At 42.1% G+C, this 25,363-nt stretch overlaps 2 protein-coding genes across 3 annotated transcripts in view; one reads left to right on the plus strand and one right to left on the minus strand.

The window, feature by feature from the left end:
• The window catches only part of CUL3 (cullin 3), a 52,168-nt gene extending 35,364 nt beyond the window's left edge, over nt 1–16,804 (minus strand). The window contains 2 exon segments of the mRNA XM_422620.8: nt 281–478; nt 16,342–16,804. Coding sequence (XP_422620.6) covers nt 281–478; nt 16,342–16,407 — 264 coding nt within the window. The 5' untranslated portion in view covers nt 16,408–16,804.
• Nucleotides 16,805–16,931: 127 nt separating this feature from the next.
• The window catches only part of GUCY1B4 (guanylate cyclase 1, soluble, beta 4), a 38,985-nt gene continuing 30,553 nt past the window's right edge, over nt 16,932–25,363 (plus strand). For both annotated transcript variants that reach the window (XM_040706034.2, XM_046898617.1), the window contains exon 1: nt 16,932–17,037. The gene's annotated coding sequence lies outside the window, so the exon portion shown is untranslated. The remainder of the gene's footprint in view (nt 17,038–25,363) is intronic.

Below are 25,363 nucleotides of genomic sequence, written 5' to 3' on the forward strand. Positions count from 1 at the left end.
GAAACCCATATCTCAGCAGTAATGCTTCTGTTAGAGTTGTTTGGAAGTGTGAAACAGGAAACACTTCCTACAGTTTGTCCTCTATCTGCAACTTAGAGCAAACCGTATCAGGAATATGAAGTCATTTAAGCACAAAAACTACAATTTTTGAACATATTGACACAATTTCAACAAAAGACTGCAAAATAACATCAGACATAACATTTAAACATAGTTTAAATGACTGAACAGAATTCTTCCACATAAGAGACTTCAATTGCAATTCATAAAAGTGACATACCTTGTTTATAAGATGCTCAGTGACCACTTCTCTCAGTCCAGTGTAGAGTTTTTCTCCATGTTTATGCAACACCATTGTATATGCATTCCTATATAGCTCCTCAAAACTGAGACCACTATTGTTCTTACGCTGGATCTCTTGGATTGCATTTTTTAGGAGATCCCAAATGCTGTTTACATATTTCTCGTCCATAGTCATCTGTAATGATAAACCAAGACATCACTGTTTAGAATCAAGAAAGATCCTTACAGACAGTTATCTTCAGAAGCTGTAACTCTAGAAGCAGTAAGTGCTTCTGCCACATTTTGATTCCAATATCACAGTTTCTTTACCTTCAACAAAATAGTATGGATCAAAGTGCTATTTTTCGTAACTATTTCTAGGAATCTATCATTTTCAGTGGTTTAATATCCTCTCCTTCAGACTAGCAAATTCACAGAACCCAACCTTCAGAGTCCGCACAGGGGGAAAAGCGGGTAGACACAAGCCTCTTCCCCACTCTTCCTCTACAGCATAATAACGAAAGTAAGTCTTCTTGCCATATTAACACGCTAGTTGTCACCCCACCAGTCATAGTGCAACATTGCTTAACTGGACTCCAAATCCTCTGGTACAAATAAAGACAAAAAAGTTCACCACGGAGCTAGCAATCTCATTTAGCCATCTATATGAGCCACCTAGGTGACCCTTATTTACAGCAACGCACTCATGGCCAAATAATTACGTGTCTACAATTCAAATACTTACAGATGTTGAAAAATCCCCCAAACTTCCAGAATTAACATCAGTATTGCACGTATTTCCAATGCACAAGTAAGGTTAAATGACTTGCTATAGGATATACATACATCGCTAAGCAGAACAGGCAGCAGCTTGATCTGTTATTCAGATGCTATGTACTTTGGTAAATACAGTGAGTACGTAAAAACAGTATGAACATAGAAAAAAAAATCAGTGAAAGAGAGAAACAGTTATAAAAAAAGACTCAATTTAACATCAAGCCAATTTCTGTCTTCTGCTGTTGAGTTGTTAGGGTGAATCAGTTTACAGCCATGTTTTAACAACCCAAGTCATTCACCAGAAGGTGTTTCAAAACACGACGCCCTGTGGATAAAGCAGCACCTAAGATAGCACAGGCTCACGTAAGAGCAGAAATGAAGTATCTGATAGTAACACTGCATAAAGTTTCAGCTATCAGGCTTCACTATCCAAATGAAAGAAAAGCTACTTTAATTAAACCAAATTCAAAATGCAATTTTTCAGGATAAGTTTGGTTGATGCAAGAAGGCTTCAATCTAGCCTTGTCACGTAAAGGCAGAAGAAAAAAATTAGAATACCTTTCCCAGAATTACTGTGAAGAAATAAAATATCCTTGAATCTACCAATATTATCAAAGCAAACATGAAAATAAGACTTAAAGCACATTGGCATGACACTATGAAAGAAAATCATGACCAGCCCTGCTGTACTTCCCTTCTTTTTCCCCCAACCACCCAAAAAATACATAGTGAGGAAGGATCCACAGACCGAAGATGCCTGCAGTGGTAATCAAACAATGATAAAGCAAACAAGTCAAAACCAATACAACCTTCTGCCCTCCCAGTCTTTGGGAGTTGCAGTTAAAAACCAACAATTCCATGATAACAATAATCCTATCATTTAATACTCTTTCACTCTCCTGATAGCAGATTCCCTAACCTACTGATCTGTCCAGACCCAAAACCTGAGAGATGTGTGAACACTTAAAATCAGTAACAAATCACACATTTAGAAATTCTTAGCTCCCTATCGCCCAAGAGCAAAACCTTAAGTAGAACAGAAATGGTTCTATTCTACCACACGCATACCCTGTGCTTATTCTGTTATTTATAATATTGAAAGGTCACTTATTTTCTTTATGATTTGCATTTACTATATTGGTGCCTCTTTAGGGAAGTAATTTTCTAAAGCCTTCTTGAACACACAATCTTATGAGTACAGATAACGAAGGCAACTGCTCAGAACTGCAGACAGCAATCCAAGTAAAAGCTTACCAGCTTTTCTTTCACAAGCCTGATGCTTTGTTTTCAAACAAAGCGGACTTTCAAACCAATACTTACCTCTGTCATTTTCTCCCCTTACTAATCAAAAAAATCTCTAAGCCAACATGACAACTTTTTTTTTTTTAAATCTCAACGGCAAAGTATTTATCAGATTTATACCACTCATACTTTCTTTTAAAACAGGCAAATCACCAGCCCCTACTATGAGGAGACATCCAAACATTGCTACTTCTTGGTCCGAAGGTAGACATATCTGTACATCACAGATAACCATAGCACCTAACAATTCTGATCTGTTCAGGAAAAAACAACAACTAAAAGTGGGGTCTATTTCTACTACTTTTAATTAGAATGCTACCAAAAGTGAAGGAATGACTGCAGTATTTGTTTGCCCCAAACTCAGTGGATACAAATACATAGAGCTTTTTCTCAGCTAGCAGCCAACACAACAAGCTGCTCTAGAAGCACAAGAAAGAGCCAGAAAAGGTTATAAAGAAATACTTCAAATAATAGTATTGTTTATTGCCTTCCAAGATCAGACAAATAGGGCACTGCCTCTCAGCACACCATCCTGTTCTACTCCCAACTTGCTTTAGATCAACATCTGTGAGATGTTGCTAAAAAACTTGCTAAAGTTGCAGGATATGTCAAGTTTGTACAAAAAACTATTTCCTCTCCACTACTGAAAAGTTGTGGAACTTGCAAAAGAAGAAACCCTCCTGTATCATCTTTACAGTTGCATAAGAACTGCAAGGATAAAATCTATCCTTGGATTATTAACTTGAGGTTAATCTATTTCTGTATTCCTTAAGTCAGATTTGCATGCAGAATATTCTTTAAATAAAAATACATGCCAAACAATAAATAAAATTAGTAGAGCTCATGATGCCACAAGAATATGTTTTTCATCTTTTAGAATTTTACACTAAAACATCTCTAAAAATCCTCTTACAGAATTATGACCCTAATTTTCCTATCTGATGCAACTCCCTAGATCCAAGCAAGAACAAAGCCTTTAAGTGATCCTCTTCCACAAATCTGAACACAGAGAATCAGAAACCAGATGTTCTTTCATGTTCGTTCCCAGATTCCTTCTAATGGTTGAATATTTTAAAAATGAACTGCACAGCTTCAATACAGTTGTGATGCTTGTGCCTTCTATTCCAGTAGATTAAAGGAAAAGCTAAGTTACTGCTTCTGCTTGTGCTTTGGGAAAAAAAAACACACACACACGCACACAAACAATCTAGATTCAAAAAAATGTGTTCAGAAAGAAAATCATAGAATCACTGAATCATTACAGTCAGAAGGGACCTTCAAAAGCCATCCAGTCTAACTGCCCTGCAATGAACAGGGACATCCCCAGCTCCATCAGGTGCTCAGAGAGTGGTGCAGCCTGGCCTTGAATGTCCCCAGGGACAGAGCAGCTACCACCTCTTTGGGCAGCCTGTTCCAATCATGTCAGTAGCTTTTACATTCAGTTTCACAAAGATAGTTAGAAGCCAATGTCCAGAGAAAAGACATGTGTTAACATACTCCAGTTCATCTGAACATCACCCTTCCTGGGGAATGGGCAAGAGATCAAGTCCCTCATTGGTAGGAGAGATGGCTGTTCATAAGACGCCGCTAACTTGGAAAACTTCCAGGAACTGCTGCCCTGATGCTGATGATTCAAAAGATGCAACTTGAACACAAACATCTGAAAGCACAGAAGTACATCTTGAAGAAATTAAGACTACAATATTAGCACACATGAAAATCATGTCACAGACTTCTTTTTTTCTGCAAAGAATTCAAAAGGTCCTTTATTCCACCATACTGCCAAAACGCAGATACAGATGCACGTATTCCTTCTCTTTAACAATGTCTGTCTATCCTATATCAAAACCTCCAGACTAAATCAGCAATCACCGACTCCATAAAGTTCTCACAACCATCTCAGGCCAAACAGGCCACTGCTAATTCTTTCAAGTTTAAAGACTGCAAAAAGACCACATCAAATTTTTACTTTCAAAATGTTGCAGACATCACCACTCCATTCCTCCGCAGTTTGCAGTATGATTCTATACGCTGCCAAGTGAAGCGGATACATCCAGAACTGGATTACCATAAAGCAAAGTTTCTTAAAAGTTTCAAAAATGCAGCCAACACCTGCCTTATCCTTTCTACCATATCCTCTCAATCTAATGTCCAAAGCACTGGAGCAAGAACAGGTTGAAATTACAGAATGCAAGCGTTTACACCATCTACCTTGAAGGAAGTAAGTGAATACTGGCAATTCAAGCTAGTTTAGCAGCTCTGTTGGTAAACATTTGCACCCAGTAATTGCAGTCTGTTCCCACTGCCACCTCCTAGCTGTCAGCAGACAAAATGGGCAGGGAGTGACTGCTGCCATCCAGAACCACAACCACAGTCCTGACTCAGTTTCACAGCATCTCTCACCTCTTGGACTATCTCTTCAATTCAAAACAGGGAAGTCAATAAGACAGTACCAGGTAGTGTATTACATAATAGTTCAGCGTCCTTAGCCTGGGGCCTTCGTTCTGGAGGAAGCTTGGCTGAGGTTACCCAGAACAGGGCAAGAGCAGCACATTTTGGCCTCAGAACCTCATCACTACCTGAATTCTATAAGCCTTTCCAGTATCACTAATTTAAAATATAAGAATTTGCAATGACAGATACATTGCTTTCATGTTTGCTACCAGAATCTCTCTGAATATGGCCTATGAAGATACAAGACTACAGATTCTTCAACTACGAAATAGATAAAAAGCCAACAATATTCAGACTCCTTTGGATTTTGAAATCTTCACTGCTGCCTAGTGATCAGCATCCCTGGCAGAGGTATGCTGGCTACACTTGATCGCCAGAAAACATCATTATGTCAAGAATTCAACAACTCCATAATCCACACTCTCAAATAAAAACCAGCTAATCTCATACAAACTTGATCATCAGGCACAAAAATCCTGAATAGTGCTATCTGAACAGGTAGACTGCTACATGCATGAAAACACGATTGGAAACTACGAAAGAGGAGTAAAGAAAAAAAGTACAGAACATCCTGACCTAATGTAATTCTGCATCTGGGCTACTATTCCACTTTGGCCATTTATTAAAAAAGTTGCAGGAAAGTCACACCAATCTGCCAACAAAATTGGCCCAAGTAACTCTCTAGATGTTAGCTCCTCAGTGACTTATAGAAGTGCAGGAACCACAACATCCATCCATCCTTCCAACTCTACCAGACTTCGCTCAGAAGCAAGCAGAATGTACAGATGAGACAAAGGGGATACCTCTCTGTCGATTAGAACACCCAAGAGCTGCAGGATTGTAGGCAAAACCCCTTTCCTTCTACAGTTTGCTGAAATACATTTTACAGCAATGAAAAGCTGCGCTGGCAGCATGGAGAGGAAGCGATAAGTAGATTAAAAAATGATTGTTTCTTAAATGATGGAGTTGCACCTCCTGCTCAGTGACTGATAGATTTGGTCGAGCTCCAAGGCATTGTCTGAGAGCATTGCTGGTCTCATCTCAAACCCAGTGCTGTTTCGGGGTGGGGGCTTGGAAAGGAAGGGGCTGGGTTTGGTTGGTTGGCTTTGATAAGTTCCATAGCAAATTGTAACATTCTCCAAGAACTTCCTTTTCTAATAAGGCTAAAGCCCCAGAAATAAAAGATGCTCTCACTCCTTCAAAAAGGAACATTTTCCCGCAGTAAAGCAGGCCTGACAGAAGCTTTGCCACACAGCGACAATTTGACCGTCTGTGAAAAGTTTCAAGTCAGCCTGTAACAAACAGAAAATGTCATTCTACAGCAATAACTTTACTGGGCTTAGAGAACTGAGCACATTTAAAGAAAGATCAGACTAATTTCCCTTCTATATTTTAGTCATGGTCTCAGAAGAATGAGACTCATCCTGAACTAACAATGCACTTCAACTTACCAGTGTTTGGTTTTTTCCTTTTTTTTTTTTTTTTTAAATCACTATTTCTTCTTTCTCCCCCACTGCCCCTCTACTTGTAGTGTTGCACATCTGCAGAACACAGCGTCCTGATGGAAAGCAGAAAAATGAGGCAGAATTCCCCAGCAACTGCCTCAGCTGAACTGGGATTAAGGAATATGTAAACCTGAGCAGCAATCAGTTACTGAATAAACATAAAGTACAGTCTAAAATCTTTTCTTTCTTTCTTTCTTTTTTTTTTTAAATAAAAAACCTAGAAACAATGCACTCTAGAGAAGGCAGTAACTCTTAATTTAAATTGAAGCAGAATTATATCAGTTCTCTGATGACAGACATCTTTCCACTTACAGGCCTTTGTATGCTTTCCCAACACTAAATCCACACAAAGTGTTTGTAACTACTAATACACAACTATGAGAATGCATCATTTCCACAAAGACTAAGGTCAAGTCTTCCACAAAACTGATTCACAGCATACCACAAGTGTAAAAGACTAAATATTTTGTCAGCTTTCTAAACACTGCTTGAGATTAAAACATTACCTTTTGATAGATGTAAACAGCAGGAGCATATTACAACAGCACCCACTTCCTTCAGAGCAAGTTTCATGTGCGTTCACTCATTTCTAGTGCCTCAGATCTGCTAACCCTTTCCATTTTTTCAGAGATGCAAACTCATGCACCTCAGGTGTAAGTCTGTGGATAAGACAGACTCAGCCTTTTCCTCCCCCTTCCAGCCCACCAGGAGAAATTCACAAACTACATTATACTGTCTTGAAACCAATTTAGGATTTTAATTTGCAATTTATGATACTCAACTTAAAAATGCACCTTCAAGTAGTCACTCATTCATAAAGATTAAGGCAGAGTAATACTTGTTAGAATAGTGAGGGAAAAATTGAAAGATGCTACCAGCCTCACATTGTTCACTTATTGCTACACATGGATCAATACAGACCAGCTCTTAAGATTCTGTAAAAATAAATAAATTTTAAAAATGGCACCAGTAAGTTAAGTAGCAACACAGGACAGTCAAAGTTAGCAAATACTGTGTCCGAGATCACTTACACAAAGCCTAATTCTGCCTCATCTGTCTTGCTGTTTGTTTTCCACAAGGCCCAAACTCCTTGAAATATACGCCTACTTTAGTCAGCAACGATAGAAGGACATCCTCGAGGGAGTCTGGATATACCGTAACAGGGAGAGGGGAGAAAAAGAGATGAAAATTAACTTCTCTTCAACATTTCAAAGCCTCTGCTAATTACACTAGAGACTTTATCCTAGAATTAAATGCTTTAACCAAAGATGACAGCAGAATGTTATTTAATACAGGTGCAAACTTTTGCCCACCTGCCACCAAGACAGAAAACTTGCTTAGAAGAAGTTGTATATGAACAAAACTAATTGGTATTTTTTAAACTTCTAGGAAATCCAAATTGTTAAGAGGCAAAAAATTGGAAGTTCTAGTTCAAAAGACAGTTGTCACTGCTATAGAATGGAAGTGCTTACACAGCCAGAAGTGACACTGCCTGTATTATTAACCAGTGCTCTTTCAGAAACATTCAATGACATTTCCACAGCACACATTACCACCGTGCCTGAAAACGGAGAAGGATTATAAACCACCTATCATGAAACTACTTTCTTCCTACGAACACTTCAACCTAACAGCAGTGAGAAAACCACCTATACTTCTGAAACCTCTCTTGCTTATTTGGAAACTGTTGAGAGCTGAAGTCTAGATCTTAGTTTACACTTCAAAAAGTCTGATCATTCATGTTTCATTTTGTAAGGTAACAGAAGAATTTTCAGACTTGTAATAACTTTCTGGCTTATTCGGTAATCTTCATTGCTCTGATTCTGACTCCGCATTGAGAACTTGGAGGTGCAAACTGCACCCTTGGTGGGGGGAAGGAGAAGTACAGAGTTAGGATTGCTTAATTCAAAAAATAAGAAAATCTATTCTGAATAACACAGGGGAATAAATACAAACATTTGACACGAAAACTGCCCATTTATCTCCTGGCAAAAGAATAAAACCAAGTATCAGTAATGTGAGGAATAATGAGAAGCATCTTCTAAACTCACTTTGGAGCTAGTGATCTCAATACAAGTTTTCCCAAATTAAAGTTATGGAAGAAAATCCTGAGAAGTCTGTGTAATGGCAGAAAATCCTAAGCAGAGTTGTTGTTAAAGTATCTGAACCTGCTCAGAAGAGAAGAGGAACGGAGCAGAGCTGAGCAGCGAGCCTCCCGCCCACCTGTCAGCAGCATGCTGCATGCCGGATGGCATCTGGGACACACGGGGACTGCTGCTCCGCCCCAGCTCCGTGCCCTGTACCTATGTAACAGGCTCTTCTCAATGGTGAAGTGACAGATGGTGAAACACTGGCACTAAGTTTTATGAACCAACGGACATGCCTTTCACCATTTGCAAACATAGGCCAGAAGCCACTCAGCATTTCACTCTGCAATAAAGTTCTTAACAGCAGCCAAGGACACGCTTTTCAAAGCCTGAGGACTACGTGAATGGAGGCAAACAAGCACACAGTAAGTCCAAGTGCCGGCTCCACAAAGCCACCTACTTGCTGAGCAAGTGGGCTCTTGGCTGCAGCAGAGGGAAGGCAGCTCAATCCTCCGCCAGAATCGCTTCCAACGTGGTACAGACTTCAGAGCAGAAAGGAAAATTGCCTACAACCTAATGACAAAAAAATGCCAGACCTCAAAAACACCACTGGGATGTCTGACTCCCTCCTTCTCCTTTCAAAGTGCCCCGATGTGGCACAGGTGGCCTCCAACGGCCCCAACGGCCGCCCGGCCGGCTGCTACTCCCAGCTCTGCCACGGCCAGCACACGTCCACACTTTAGTCCCATATGCAATCAAACTTCTCTTAGTTTAAGACCAATTGCTTACACTATTAAGTAGAAATAAATAACACTCACTGATATATATATATTTTTGGCAAGTCTTTTACATTAGTGACTGGTATCATATTCAATCTGTGCTGCCTAGGAGAGCTGCAGCATGCCTGAGCCTCAGCTGAAAGCCAGCAGGGAAAGCAGAATGCTGCTCCGAGCATCCCTGGCACTGGCAGAGCACCGGCTCTGCAGGCAGCCCCTGCTCCACCACCAATATTCTAAAATACTTCAAAAACCAGCACAATTCAAAGAGGGGAGCCATGAAATACACCCTTACACATGTACAGCTCATCAATAACACCACCAGATGTACAATCTACTTTTGTTTACTCTTATTAGCATTACAAAAATTGGCCCTTCCACTGACAAACAGACCTCATCCATAACTTTAAACAACTAAAGCATGTTATCTCTACACATTTTACGTACTATGAGATCTTATTCAACGTGCAACAAGACATCTTTAACACTTCAAACATTGGTTTTGTTTAATTAAAGAACGTGGTCAGCTCCTCAGCAAGTACTATCCAAATGTGAACATTCATTATGATCTTCCCCTCCTTGTTGCGCTCAGGGATTAAACACAGAATTGTTTTTCTTCCCTAAAGCGTGTATGCTAAAAATGTCTGTATAGGAGCTCTTTTGTGTAACAGTATTTACTTCTACTGATACTCTAAAGCCTGCACCTTTACAAAAGAACCATTAACAATTTATAAGTTTATATTGGCTTTAACTGAATTTCAGAAAAATAAAATCTTCACACAACAAAGAAATGTGTTTGGGCATGCTGTAGTTTTCTATTCTAATGCTCTCCTATTCCTTGTCTCCTCAAAAACTGATTTGGAACAAGAAACCGATGCTCCCTCCTTCTCAAGAGCTGCTTTTCCACATGACCAGCTTCTAGCAACCAAAGATAATATTCAGTAGTCACAAAATCAAGAGCCTACTTCAGAGCATAACACAATTTCAGGGCTTTTTGTGAATGCACTCGTTTGAGCTATCTTACAAAAATCTGTCCCAGTCTACCACAAAATGCTTTTACCACACACAGACAGGTTATCAGACAGGACAGATCAGTGGTGGTGAAGAAAATTTAGAAGTTCCTGCCAAAGACTTGAGGATATGTGTTTGAGATTCTGAGAAACGGTGCTATGTTTCGTCACATACACTTGTGCAAACAGGAAAAAGAAATGTTTTGAAAAACTCTAGCAATAATGGTTTTCCAAGAAAAAATATCCTATTTCTGTTATATATTATTATAAATTTTAAATGTACAATAACCGAAAATACTGATCGGTTTTTCTGCAACTGTCATAAAGCCCTTTCATCTATCACTGTCCAACAGGGGAAAAAATGGTAACTCCTGCTCAATAGCATACTACTGTACAATACAGCAATGGGAGGGAGAAAACTACCGAGCCGCCTGAAAAGCTCCAACTGAATCAGCCAGTATGAAACCTTAACAGAACGCCAGTGGGGTTATTTTATAGTCTTGCACAAAAATGAAACAAACTTCAAATGCAGGCAAGAGCCACAAAGAACACTACTCTTTCCAGTGGCACACAGGGGCACGTACTCAAACCTCAGACCACGTGGAATGATGACTGCTCAGAACTTGAGATCTAAAAGGAAAGTTAATAAACTAAGAAGGGAAGAACCAGAAAACTTGCAGCTGAACCCTGAATGCCTGGGTTCAGCTGCAACCCAGCTGAAAAACTGAGAAACTGCAAACTGAGAAATTCGAATGAGATTAGGTTAGACCACAATTGAAAGAGATGCGTACAGTGTGATAGAAACAAACAGAAAGAAAAAACAATAAGTATTCAAAGGCTACCTTGGCATTAGTATTAGCATCTTCTCAAAATGATGCAATTCATATTGGAACATTCAGTGTGCTCATAGCATTTAATATATATATATATATATATATATATGCACGTGTACATTTTATCTGTGGAAAAGGGAAGGCCTTCATAAGATTAACTGTCCAACAAAGAGCAAGTGTTCCCATATTTCTGTAATTGTAGTTTAGAACAAAACAACATTTGTTTCTTTTGATTAAGCCAAACAATGTTTTAATTTTTTGGTGTTCTTTATTTCTAGGTTATAAATGTATAAAAATGTTATTAATGCTGTATACACTATGCAGTTAAGTAGCCAAGATGCTCTTGCAAATAAGTGTTTGAGAATATAGAACAATCAGGATCCACGAAGCCAACCATGGAAAAACATGAAGTTAAGTAGGTGGTCTGCACTGAACTGCAGCACTTGGTGGAAATGAGTTATTCTAATCAGAGCCAAAGAAGCCTGCAGACAACTATCTTTCAGTTCTGTCCTCATCTTGTCCCCTGTATCTTCCCATTCATCTAACACACACAGCAATACAGCAGGTATGCTCTGAAGAAGCCAAAGCAGAAACACAGATGTTACTTGCCTAATCTGATCATTTAAAAATTTAACTACAGTTCAGTGTGTTTTCTAGGGTCTACCTATTCTAAGATGCTCGAGCAAGATACAAAATTTACACCAACTTCCTGATTTGATAGATCTAAACATTACAAATTGCAGCATAAATTTAACAAACTTCATATCAACTTGTATCATTAATACCCAAGATCCAAAACAAACCACAGAAGCAGCCAGCATTCCCCGAGGGGGAAAAAAAAACCTTCTGCCTATACGAAGCTGAAAACAGCAGCTGCTAAATGTGAAGGGAAAGGAGCAACGTCAGTGGAGGTAGGAGCTACAGAACCTTCTCACGTAAGAGCTGAAGCCACTTCTTCCACAAAGAAAGTTCTGAAAACTTAGGAGTAACATCAATTGACAAACTGGATTGGAAGTGGCCTTTTTCCATGAGACTGCCTGAAATGAGAATTTTCTTGGGCACAAGTATTTCAAATAAAATCACTGAAGCTTATATACACGCACTTGAAAGACTCATTCTGTCTTGAATGCATGCGTAGGACTTCTCCAAATGCTTTCCTGAATTCATAATATAACCATACAATAGTGATTCACCAGAATAGACAGTTCTGAGAACTGGCAAAATACTATTTTGCAGTCTTGCTATAGAGAGGGAAGACAGCTCTGCAGGAAAGCAAACTGACTAAAAGCACCAGGGTTAGAAAAAAAGGAAAAAACAAACCCAAACATACAGAGCTATAGAAATCAAACCCAATACCCTACCACTAGGTCATTAGGTTATCAGGAACATCTACCCACCAACTATAGGGTGACCATTACCATACTGATTCAAGAGAGGGATGAGCTCTTGCAAAAAAATAAAAACAAAAAATGGTTCAACATAACTTAATGTTACATGCATCATTTTTTAAAATTAATCATCAAATGCTTCTTGAATTCTCACATACTGTTCATTCCTGTAAGAAATGGGCACCTTTTCTTTTGTAAAACTTTCTCATCACAAAACATCTAAGGCCGCTATTTTCCCTAACCAAACAGTCACACCAAGCAGCTCAAACACACTTGCAGGAAACCTAATTTATTATACATGCCAGATTGCAGCTGTAGACATCTCTCCAAGAGCTTGAAGTGCAGAACTGTCATTCTTCGGCACCACCTTTCAGAGGTCAACTAAATCACGTTAAAATTAGATTTGCTGTAGATTGTTTGAGAGGTTTTAAAGTATTCCTTTAGCCAGCAATAACGGGTTTGCTGAGAGCTAAGCAGCGGGAGGCAGTCTGAGACTCGGGAGTACTTTCAGCTGGGGGAGGGTGTGAAAAACAACCCCCAGCATTTCTCAAAACCAGCGTAATGAACCCATGTTTTGTGGGAGCACCAAACCTGTATTTCTGCATAAGACACATACTACATATTTAGCAAAAATACTACTGCACTCCTCCAAAATATAGAAAAATTACAAGCTACGTTCCACTTACATGAGTGACAATCACTTGACATTTCATAAATCATATTCTTCTAGCATTCAGCTACAGCGTATTTCTATTTTTTCCCAGTGTTTATGAATTTGAAACAAGAAAGTTTAAAGGTTGCTTAATCAAAGAGAACCTACAACCACCCAAGAATCTCCTTACGCTAAGTTCCAGCTCCTGTCTTAATGCTGACCCTACACAGAATGGTATTGGACAGTCTGACAGAAATACAGAACAGCTGTACATTATAAAAGAGTTAAAAGTCCCGTAAGTGGTTACTGAAAGCAGCACAATGAAAGCCTTCTGCTGCGGTACGGGAGATTACTTAACCACACCACCTCCACCTCATCAGTTTGCTCCATTGGACACACATGAAACTTTCACGAGCTCCTGAAATTTCTGACGCAAAGATTATCACTGTCATTAATTCAAACTTGACATGAGTAGGCATTTCTTTTTAATATGTTAGCTTTTAAATTAGGCAAAGAAAACAATTTTTTCCTCTTGTGTACAGAAAAAAAAGATGGCTAAATGCACAGGAAATTATTTGCCTTAATTGTTTTTTTAACGGTTTTACAACTTGCTTAGCAAAATAGCATGCCATGTGCTCAAGGTAAGAACAGACCTCACCGTGAGGTAAGGAATAGAGTACACGGCACGTAACAGGAGTAAGCAAACAGTAAAGGAGAGCTGCCACAATGGCTCCTCTGCTGACAATTACAAGATATTAGCAATAAAGAATCTAGAAAAAATACTAAAACATTAAGATCACTTGGTAAAGCATTTGTAGTTTTAAAAGGTGTTTGTGAAATTCTACTTAATTGCTAATAAAAAACGCGCGTAGTATTATTTCGCAAAATATTATTTGATCCCTCCTTCAGCTATTGCAAGATATAACAACGACAGAGGTTTAAAAATAAAATATAAAAACATAAAAAGGGACAGAGCCTACGTGGATTGAGTTACCATAATATTGCCACGTTCCAGGGACCTTACCCATCCAATCTGGCTACTTCTACTTTCACACAATGGTCAGCACAAACAGCCAACTAAAGCAGAACAAGGAGACCTACCCGCGCAGAACATAACCTGAAGAAGCCTACAAAGTCACCTCTGAAGGCACTCCTAATTCAGAAGTGAAGAGAAGAAGCACCACATGTGAGATAAAAGAGAGAAGATCCGTAACTGAAGTAGGAATAGTAGACATTCTAAATATAGACTCTATCCCGCACACAGATGTAACCTCACTGACATGAGTAATCCCACTGCAGTCGCTGGCACCATTCACAGGACTAAAGCTACACAAACACTTGGGGCTCTGCAAAATCTGGGTTAAGATTTTAACGTGGACTCTAACTATTGCTTTCCCCAATGCAAGGCAAAGCCCTCCAAACCCTTTAACCAACTACACGCTTCTTCTCTCTAAATGCCTGATCAACAGGATCATCAACTAAATGTCTCAGAGAAGAAAATCCACTGAATGAAGCACCTGGGAAGTTGCTGTCAATAGAAATCACCAAGCATTTAAGATCTGCACACCCTGATGCCTATGTGTACTTATTGTTATTTTAGGGAGACAATAATTTGGGGAGCTATGATGGGTTTTGTTTTGAATTTTAATCTAAACTTTTTTCTTTTTAGTTTTAAAAAAATAAAACACCATGAACAAGAATGGTTTTAGAGAAAAAAGCGATGACAATGCTTGCATTGCTGTAAGAGCAGAGCTCTGTGTGAGCATTCTTCACCCACCAACCTAATTTCACATGCTCATTTGTGACAGCGCTGAAAAAAAAAATCACTTGGAAAATTGATCTCATTTGTTGAGTTTGCTGCTGCTGGCTGATGCATATCCACGTATTCAGCTGTAATAAATGAATCTGTTCATCAAGTTAAAAGATTGCTATTTTTTTTGGTGTAGTTGGTTATGAAATGTACACATTACTTATGACATGGTTAATTTTTGTAAAGCTTTTCCTACTTTTTGTCAGAAAAAGCCCTGGCCACGCTGCAGTAAGACTTTATTCCTACAAGTCAAAATATCCTAAGAAAACTGACGATCTTAAGACTGTTGAAAGAAATATACACAATTCAGAGATCAAAAATCTCTCCCTGGCTAAAAGTCCTAAGTTTTACAGCTCCCTTCTTTGTTTTGACTTATACCACTAAATGCAACTGTTGACAATTAGAAGCAGAGGGAAGAGGAAAGCAGTCGGTCACATTTCTGTGACTAAAGAAGCTGCTGAAAACATAGAGAATCCTCCAACTTTATCAGAGGTTTGTCACGAAGCAAATATACTGATATGCTCCTTGTCAGTAAATAAGATAAACAGGTACGTCCAGCTTCTCTATAAAGGCAGGGCTCATTAGTTCTATACTTACTACCTACGAGGATCAGGCGTAACATCAAAAAGTTACGCTAAGCCCCACATGCCAGTGACTCAACTAAGTATCTTCTTTTTAACACACATCGGTGAACACATACACACACACACACACACACACACTTCCTGGCAAACCTCAGGCAGATCGAAGCTTTCCTCTGTCCCCCATTCCTCACCGCCATTAACAGTCCCGTAGTTGTTATTCTGTTCTAAGCTTTAATTGAACCAACTGTCAAAACACTGCAAGCTTTATGGCAGAATAAATTAATAATTGGGCTCGTTCCCATCCGCAATCCAAGGGATGGCATGCCCACGGCCCTACAGAACAAGCATGGAAGTTACCTGTGCCTGATGTTTACAGCAACAACTGGCACTCTGCCACCTAAGTCTCATAATCGTACGACTTAGAGCCTCTTTCACGGCTTAGAGAGTCAAATAAATTCTCGACGAGGAAACTCTCCGGAAGACACAAATGAATACCACCCCCCTTCCGGAGCTAACCAGCGTCGTGGACGAAGCCGTGTAACCTTCCACTCCTTCCCCGAGGCCTTTTCCTTGATAACAAAGAGCCGACGGCCGCCCCCCGCCCCACCGCCGCGCGTGGACTCCCCGCACCGCGGTGCCTCAGAGCAGCCGGCGGGCGCCCGCGGAGCCCCGTTCCCCACCACCCACCGGCGGCGGACACGCAGCGCCGTTCCCGGTTCCCGGCGCCTCCCGGCCCGCTGACAGCCGCCCGCCCCCCGCAGGCCCGCGGCCGGCCAGGCCCGGCCCGGCCCCCCCCCCGGCTGACAAGGCGTGAGGCCGCGAGGCCTGCGGAGGCCGGGGCCTGGCGCGGGCGGCCTAGGCCCGGCGGAGCCGGTACTCACGGGGAAGGCTCGGATCCGCATCTTGGTGTCCTTCCGGCTGCCCGTCCCCTTGCTCAGGTTCGACATCTTCGGGGCCGGCGGCGGCGGCGCCCCCCTGGGGAGGGGCGCGGAGGACGCGCGGGGGGCGGCGGGGCCGGGGCCGGGCGGGGGAGGCCGCCGGCGATCTTCGCTGCGGGCTGCGGCCCCCGGAGCTGCGCGGAGGGCCGGCCGGGCCGCGGGGGGTAGGAGGGAGCGGCGGAAGACGAGGCGGCGGCGCGGGGCCCTCGCTCCGGCGGCGGCGCTTCCTTCACCCGCCTCCTCCGCCGCGATGGCGGACAAACATCGCTCAGTGCGCAGGGCCGAGCGCCCCCCTCCTTCCTCCTCTTCCCTTCCCCTTCCTCTCGCTTCCTCCCCTCCCCGTCCCGTCCCACCGCCCAGGGCGCAGCGACGAGAGACGGATCCGGCCGCGGCGGCGGGCGGGGGCGGCGGGAGGGCCGCGGGGCGGGGCGCCGCCGCGGGCCGGGGGGAGGGGCGCGCCTCGCCGCTCTCGCGAGGCTTCCATCGATCTCGCGAGACCGTCCGGCGAGCTGTCACCGCCGCGGCGCGGAGCGGGCGGAGGAGGCGCGCGGCGCCGATTGGCGGGGAGCTGCGGCGACGGGCGGAGCTGCCCGTGAGGGCCCGGCCGTGCCCGGTGCCGGCGCAGGCAGCGCGGAGCAGGTACGGCGTGGGGCTGCGGGGTTCCCTCAGACTGCCCCAGCGGGACCGGGCACGGCTCTCAGTGCTCTTACGGGAAAGGTTCGCGGCGCTTGGGGGGGGCTGAGCCTAGACGGCGTCCCCTGGCCCGGCACTGCGGCCCGCGCCACGGCCGCCCGCGCCGACCTCCGCTCCCCCAGAGGAGCGACACCCGGTGCATAGCCTCTCTCCGGCCCTTTGATGTCTCGAATTCTGCCCGTCTGAGTCATGTCACCCATGGGCGTATCCATCCGCGGAGACGCAGTGGCATGATGCAAGACATTTGTATTTATGTTTTGTTTTGCCGTCACGATGCGTGCCTGAGAAATGAGAGTGCCACCTGAGGCAATGCTAACACGAGCACGGAGCTAAATATAGGCCGCCTGGGAAAGGGCAGGTGCTGCAGGAGAGAAGGGTGTTTGGGAAGCGCCAGGGCCTGTAAGCCGGCAGCAATACAGCTCCCCAAAAGTTAGGCTGACCAGCAGGAAAATAATGCTCAGGCACCAGGGCCTGACTGCAGGTAGGGGATGGAGCTTGAAAGCTGGGTCCAGAGGTCACTGGCTTGACATCTCTGAGGATGCACACCACGTAGCCAGGAAGAGAATCTCTTCTAGGTGACTTCTAGGACTGGATAGCAGGGCATCCCGGTGCACGTTCTTCCTGCAGCTCTGCTTACCTCTCCCATCACGGCTCCCCTCCAGGAGCCTCTGCAGCACGTGCCCTCGGGACACCAGAGAACTCCTCTGAGATAGTTTGCCTTCTGAAAGAGCAACTGAGTCCCTTTTGTCTCTGTGTTTGTTACAACCACTTCCCACTGGGACTATAAACATGTTAGTATATTTTAATCTGATCAGAATTAAGTATACGCCTAGAGAAGATATTATATAACAGCAACACAATAAACAATGATTGCAGCAGCACTATGCAATACCAATGAGTCCTTTTCAAAATTACAGCTTAGTCAATGCAGATCAAACAGATGAGATGAGAAGGGAAAGATTGCTGTTTGCTAATACAAAGAACACAGCTTCCACATTGTTTCCACATCATTTCAATATTTGTTTTGCTCCTAAGTATTTCCTTTTTGAAATCAGAACATTTTCAGACGCCTCCTTTTTTTTTCCCCTTAGTAAGACAGGTAGGGCCAAGTAACTTGAAAAGTTTTGGTTCTGACTTTTGTAAATAGAGCTTGAAAAACTAAAGTGAAAAGTAAATTTGTACTGAAATGCAGTTTTCAATTTGAAAATGTTATGAGTACTTTGCAAGAAATTCAGCACTGTTTTCTAAAACCAAAGCTTTTCCTAAGAACTGTTTTTGAGGAACTGGCATGTCTTCTTCCAATAAAATTAAAAAAAGAAAAAAGAAAAAGAACTGCTGAAAACCAACCCTATGATGTGCTTTACCTGTATCCACTGCAGCAGATTGCTCTGGATTAACTTCTCCTATTATTGCTTTTGTGCTTCCTCTCGTACTGGTTTTATGCTTATGGCAGCCTAGGCACACCAGCTTCTTCCTTTCTCTTCATCCAAGTTGCTCGTTGTTTGTGAGTATTTTAATCTAAAAGTTTGAAAAGTGCTGGCTTGCCCTTAGTTGCTGGTGGTTTAGGCTCAATATGCTGAATAAAAATAAAAACATTCATACTCCAATTCTTCTGTCGAGTAGTTTTATTTTGCACTGTGAGCTTACAGATACAGCACCCTAACACAAGTATTGCTAGTGCTAACTTTATTATTAAAAGCTGAAATTGCAGTCTGAGATTTGTTTTTGTGTGGATTTATGATCCATGGGGGATATCTGCTGTATGGAAATTCACCCACAGCTCCTTCCTTCATGTCTGAAGTCTGTTCAGTGACTGCACAACAGCTTTTTTAGTGCCAAGTTTCTATTTCCATACATAACATACAAAATGAAGTTTTGCTAAAAGTTAAGGCTTCGAGCTTACACAAATAACTAATTTAGAAGTTCATTAAGTGCTTATAATGTTAATTCTAGGTAGGTCAAAGCCAGAAACAAGACAGATGGGTGGAGGACAGATTAGCATAGGAAGAAGTAGCCGCCCTATTGCTTAAACAGATCATCTCAGCTATCTCGCCTGCAGATCTTCTGTATCTTCTGTTAGTCCTGCAGCAGAGTAACGGTTTGTGTGGAGAGGAATGGGCTCGCTTCTTGAAAGTTCAGGGTTTTTGTGTTACATCAGCCTTAAGCACATTTTCTGCCAGTGTTGACTACGTGCAACTATGAGGAATAAGGGCCCTCAGAATGACTTATATGGAACAGAGAAGAAATCGGTAAAGCAGCCATTTACTCTCTTTTTTTTTTTCCTGAGGTTGTATCAGTCCTCCTCTGCTTTTAGATATCACTGATATCAATAAATACAGTATGTTTACCTGAATGAGATGTTACCATCTGTCCATCAGCATGGTAAGGATGACCCTTCTCATTGACATGTTTATCTTGAAGGTGGCACAAATCTGTAATTACTTAAATTCTATCTTTATAATCTGATGTAGCACTCACCTTGCCATGCAAAGAGTAGCAGAAATTTTAGAAGAAAGTGAAGAGCACATTACATGAGAATCAATCTTAATTTACTTTTTCATAATGAAGACTTTAAAACCAGAACATGGCTTTTGTTTAAGATACAGAAAAATATTCTCTGTACATCTGAGGGAATGCCATTTATTTCACATTGTGACCCTTTCTTCATTAAGGCTTGATTGTGCTCTACCAAAGTCAGGATGTTTTGGAAGTAAATATCACTTTCAAGGAATCATACATGCATAATTCCCCTTACCCTTACAACTATCAGCAATATTTGACTATTAAAATAAACAAGGAGAAAAAAAAAAAAGATTTACATTGCAGCAGGAAGCAGAGTGACCCAGTCCTGCTCCACAGAGAGCCCAAATGCCTCACTGCAAATACAGGGGCAGATGTTTTAGGGTTTGACCTCTCTCTGTAAGGTCCCATTGCAGAAAAAAAAAGGAACAACATAGCTTTTGCATGTTGTTGTGGGAAATACAGCAAATGTGCTCCCTTTAAAGCCCAGAATTGGGGGAGGGCTTTTTTATTATCATTTTTTTTTGTACCTGACTGCACACTTTGCATGTGATACCTGCTTTCAGATTTGCATGAATATGTGATGCAGTAACCATAACTATAAAATAATCTCTTCACTTTCCTTATCTTCCATGTTGGGTGATACAATTAAAAAAAAATCATTCTTTTTATCACAACTTCTACAACCTGAGGAAAAATGTGTACTTTTTCAACACCACAGAGATAGGCACCAGCAAAACAGGCATCCAAAGAGTGAAGCACTGGGCAGATATGAATTGAATGCAAGGAGGATTCTGCCAGAAGTAGTTCTGCCAAATGCAGAATCTTATTCAAAATTACTGAAAGAACAACAAAGCTCAGGACAACCAGATAAATGTATGCTTTTAGTGCCCTGTCTCTGTTCCTCCCCTGAAGATCACAATAACATCTTGCTGACCGACTTTGTGTGCATGGGAGCTGTGCTGGTCTGGTCCCCAACCCACAGCTAGCTGGTGCTTCCACCTGTGGTGTGCAGTCTGAGCTGTGCAAAAGGAAGACGGGCAGCAAAAGGTTTTTTTGCTTGTTCATAGCTTAGAACTTTTGGCTAGGCTGTGTCTAAACAAAATTTCTGTTGCATTTGAATGATACCACAAATAGAGTAAACATTAAAATATGACAGCCTAAACAGCTCAACAGTTCCAAAATCAAAACAGTCTAAAATACTTCTAAACATTCTCACAAGCAGGAAGGAAATGAGACTCTGGCACTGCCCGAGCTCTGCTCTATCCATCAGCAACCTGACTCAGGAGACAGAACCCCTGCTGATGTGCCCATCCCGCAGCCCCACTCTTCGCCCAAGCCATGCTGGCTCTGGTTGGTGCAAGCAGGCTGCCTGTGCTCTGCATGCAGGGCCTGGCAGGAGATGTGCTGAGGCTGCTGCAATGAGTGCGTCGTGTAGTGGCACATTTCAGAAACAGGTCTAACCAGACAATGCACATAATAACAAAAATTAATGCTGTCCAACCAGTGCTGGCTTCCCTTGCAGTACCTGACCCACTTCAAGGTTGCTGGAATAATACATGGAATAATAATGAAACCCTTAATACACTAATTCAAATCTCCGTTCAAGTGCAAACTTATGCCTGTAATGCATGCCTGTGACTGTCATCTTGCACAAGATGACTGCAAAATACCCTGGCAGACTGATGGCCTGTAATTCCCAGCACTACAGCTTCTCCTACAGCAGCAGCTGCTGCAACTACTGTACAGACTGTTTCTCTTGGACCCAGCCTTGGTCTCTGTCAAACAAAGACTGCAGCAGTGCAGTGTAGCTGTGCAAAAGCCTGGCATCCTCACTGCTCTGCCACTACCACATTGAGAAATGGCAGACTCCTGTGCTAGCTCCATTTTCTAGCTTTGAGCCTCGCTGTCAAGTGATCAGAGTCGCTGTCAGAGTTTGTACAGGCAGTGTGAGATTTGGTCAGAACAAGACTTTGTGCTCACATTACACAAAAAGAAAATCAATGCTACAGCTGTTGCAACCAATAGGGAAAGCTGTAGTGGTGGTGAAGCAAATGGTTCAGGTGCAGACATTTTCCTACCTGGTAATGCAATGTTAGAGGGGAACAAATGTGTATACCGTGTGTCAGAAAATGGCCAGAAAGAAACAGATGCTTTCAGCTACTGGAGGCAAATTTTCAGGGAAAAAAAGATTTTGTTAGGAGACAAATAAGCACTGTGCTCCACTCCAGGTGGAAGTAAGAGGTCACACTGTAGAACCACCATGCACCAACACTCCGAGGTTAGGGGCAGAATCATCCTGGTGCATGGAGCACCTGCAGGGAAAGTGGCTTCTGTGAGTGCTGCCATTGAAATCAATTAGGAAAAGACAGCAAGACAAAATGGTTGGACAGTGAAGGTAGATTAAAATCATTTCAGCACGGAAGGTAATTATTCCTTAAAACTATTTACCAAGAGATGTGTGACAGATCTTTACTATTCACTCTATCAGCAGAAGCTTGGCATCCTGTTGAACAGCAAGCCTGAATCTGAACAGGGCAGGTTTTGTCAGGATGAGCTGAGCTGCTTTCTGCAGAGCAGGAGCTCTGATCACCAAGGTACTCCCATCAGCAATACCATCACAGCAGCCCCCAGCCTGCAGCAGGCAGGCAGGCTATGGGTAGGCCCTGAGTAGGCAGTGGGTAGGCCATGCAACTGCTTGGTGGCACACAGTGCCAGCAGAGGCACTTGCTCCAGGTGTCTGGCAGATCTGCTTATTGTGGGAACTCAGTGCCAGCTCAGTTTCCTTGGGAGCGAAGGAGGTTGCTTTGAGAGTTGAGGGAAAAGCCTGGTTGCAAGTTTTGGCAGTCATGCTTGCCAGAGGTTACCATGCTTGTGGCTGGTACCATCTTTCATGCCTCAGCTACACTGATGCTTCCTGTTAGTTAAATGTCAGACTTGGTTGGTCTGCATTCTTAAAATGCCTGTATATATGTGGCCATTTCATACTCTGGTACAAACTCTAGGTTTCTCACATGGAAATTTCCTCCTCTTAAATATGTGCATTGTTTTAAAAGTTGTTTCTTCGCAGCATAAGTCTCTACTTAGATGGAGTTTGCATACTTTCCAGACCCTTTGCACGGCCACACAAAGCCTTAGGTAGCAAGGTGAATAATCTTTAGTCTAGGCTCAGCTATGTACTGGAGAAGCAGCTGAGCCTGTGTAAGAGATGCCAGGCATCCAGACGTTTGTCACTGAGGAGCCATCCAGCCAGGCCTACTGAACAGTGAAGATGGTACTCACTGATCCTGCTGCCTCTGAAACACGTGAAGAGTGCCCAGGTGATTTGTTTTGGACATCTGAGCTATACCAGGAAGAGGGTAATTTCCATTTTAAGGATGGGAACGGATGTCTTTGAACTCCACAAGGCCATCTCTACAATGGCCACATGACTGTAGCCTCAGAAAACACTCATTATTTTCAGGGCTGCCAGTAAACATCCTCTTCCAGACCTGGCTCTGCAGGCTAAGGATCCTGGGACTGGAATTGTCACTCCTGGAGATCAGGCCTCTTCTCGCAGCTCTGCAGGCTGAAATTGTGCTGCTCTTTCCCAAATCTGCCCTGGGCAAAGCACGCTGCTGGGCACAAGCCCACATTTGTCAGCTCTTTGAACTAACCCAGCTGACCTTGCCTGAAGCAGAATAGTGTGCACTTATTCCCTGGACACACACACCTTTTTGGCAGGGCTGTGCAGGTGGTAGCTCAGCTATGGTGAAAATGCAGAACTAGAGGGTGAGGGAGCAAGGCTTTCAACAGTCAAAGGGGCTTGCAACCTGAATACTCGCATGTGGTCTCTTAAGTCCTTAAGTTGGCTGCCCAGTACAACTCTCTGGTTTTTCAGTTCTGCATAATAAATGTGAAACAACCCTGAAAATCACAACTATCGTTCAGCCTTTACACAGCTTTTGATTCAACTTCAAGGTTGATTTCAATGCAAAAAGTGACCTTTTTAATAGATTTTATATCACGACAATAAAGTTAGACATTATTCTTCTTTAAAGTGGACAATTATTTGTAGTATCCTTACTACATTATTATCTAAGGGCCAACTAACAATCCTCATAGCCAGCACCAGGCAAGCACAAAAAACTACAGACAGCCTCTTGTGAAAAAATTCATAAATGATGCAGATAAGGCAAGTTACGGAGAAGGTGTGCAAGAAGGAAGGTGTGTTTTCAGGACTAGGATTGTGGCTCTCAGACTTTCAGTCTGAAAAGAGCCCTAAAGCAAATGAGCAAAAACAATATGCATTAGATATCCTGAACCTGCATAGCACTCCCATACAGTGAGTCCCATGTGTTTGCTGAATTGGGCCACTGTGTGCAGAGCCAGTCTCTCTAAGCAGCCATGCTATGGATGCAATTAAGGATAAGCTTTTGATGTCAATGAGGTATTTGTTTTACCTTCACAAAATACCAAAACAAATACTGTCTTGGTGAGAGGACATAATATGACAATACCTGGTAACAGATATACTCAGGTAATTGTAAGACAAAGGACAGAAAAAACAAGACAATACAGGATGAAGAACTAGAATGCAAATCTACATCTATGCAAGACCGTGATATCAAGATAGTCATACTAGATGTCTAGCAAAAGCTTCCTGAAATAAATGTAGTGTATATTAACTAAGGTTTGTTACTAATGTACTTTATCCAAGCCTGATGTGTTGAAAAGATATTTGGACAACAGTAATAAGTTTTGCAGGTGATACTCAGAATGGCAGTCATATTTCTTAGCATCTCCTTCTGACCTAAATTCTTTCTAAGGATTGAAATCTGTTGTGGCCAGATCTCAATCCATACTTAGCTCTAGTTACTTGGCTAGAGGTTATTTTATTCATGTCATTATTGAAGTCACTACTTAGATTTAAAATGCTTTTAAAGAGTTTGCAGATTCTGCCTATATAGCATAAGCCAAGGAATATTCCTCAAATGAGGTATAGAAGTTGTGTCCAGCACTCCCGAAAATCATTTGGATTGCTCATATTTGTGATACTGCTTAATTTAAGCAAGCAGCAAAATTGGTACCATAGTAAAGATGACATGAATTTAGAAAATGCTTCTCTTTTAATATTGATCGAGAACACTAGTAGTAAATTTAAGACAATCTAAGACAATAAGAATGATTTTTGAAATATAATAATCTCCTTTTTAGTTCTGAATGATCCTGCTATGTCTAATGGGAATGGAGGAATACAAAATTCTGCAAGTTGCTTGCCTTTAATCTCCTTTTCCTATTTTTCTGGTTCTTCTAACTGATGAGTTATAACAACTACAGATGAGCATATGCTATCATGAGAGACCTTTGCCAACCAATAATATAGATTCAATTCTATGATTCATTACTTTCTATTGGCTTCAGGACCTTAGTATTAAAAAACGTGAAAATTATGAAAAAATAATAATATATTGGGATTTTCAAAATGATACAGTTTCACTTTTTGATCAATATTACTTAATATTTCCTTCAATTTTACTTTAGATGTCATCATAACAGACATCTCTGACATCTCCAATATGCAGGATGCATGTGCGTATTCACATACATTAGGAATACCTTCCATTCATTTGCCTGTGATGGAGGACATTTGTCACTAGAGCTCCAGCCCACACTCCCTGAGTCACAGCATGTACTATGTGTGGTCAGGAAGTGCAGGCTTGGGGCTGGTGCCTGCCAGGAGCAGTACCCAGATGGAACTGTGGGCACCAGC

The sequence above is a fragment of the Gallus gallus genome, chromosome 9, assembly GCF_016699485.2.
Source record: "Gallus gallus isolate bGalGal1 chromosome 9, bGalGal1.mat.broiler.GRCg7b, whole genome shotgun sequence".
Lineage (NCBI taxonomy): Eukaryota > Metazoa > Chordata > Aves > Galliformes > Phasianidae > Gallus > Gallus gallus.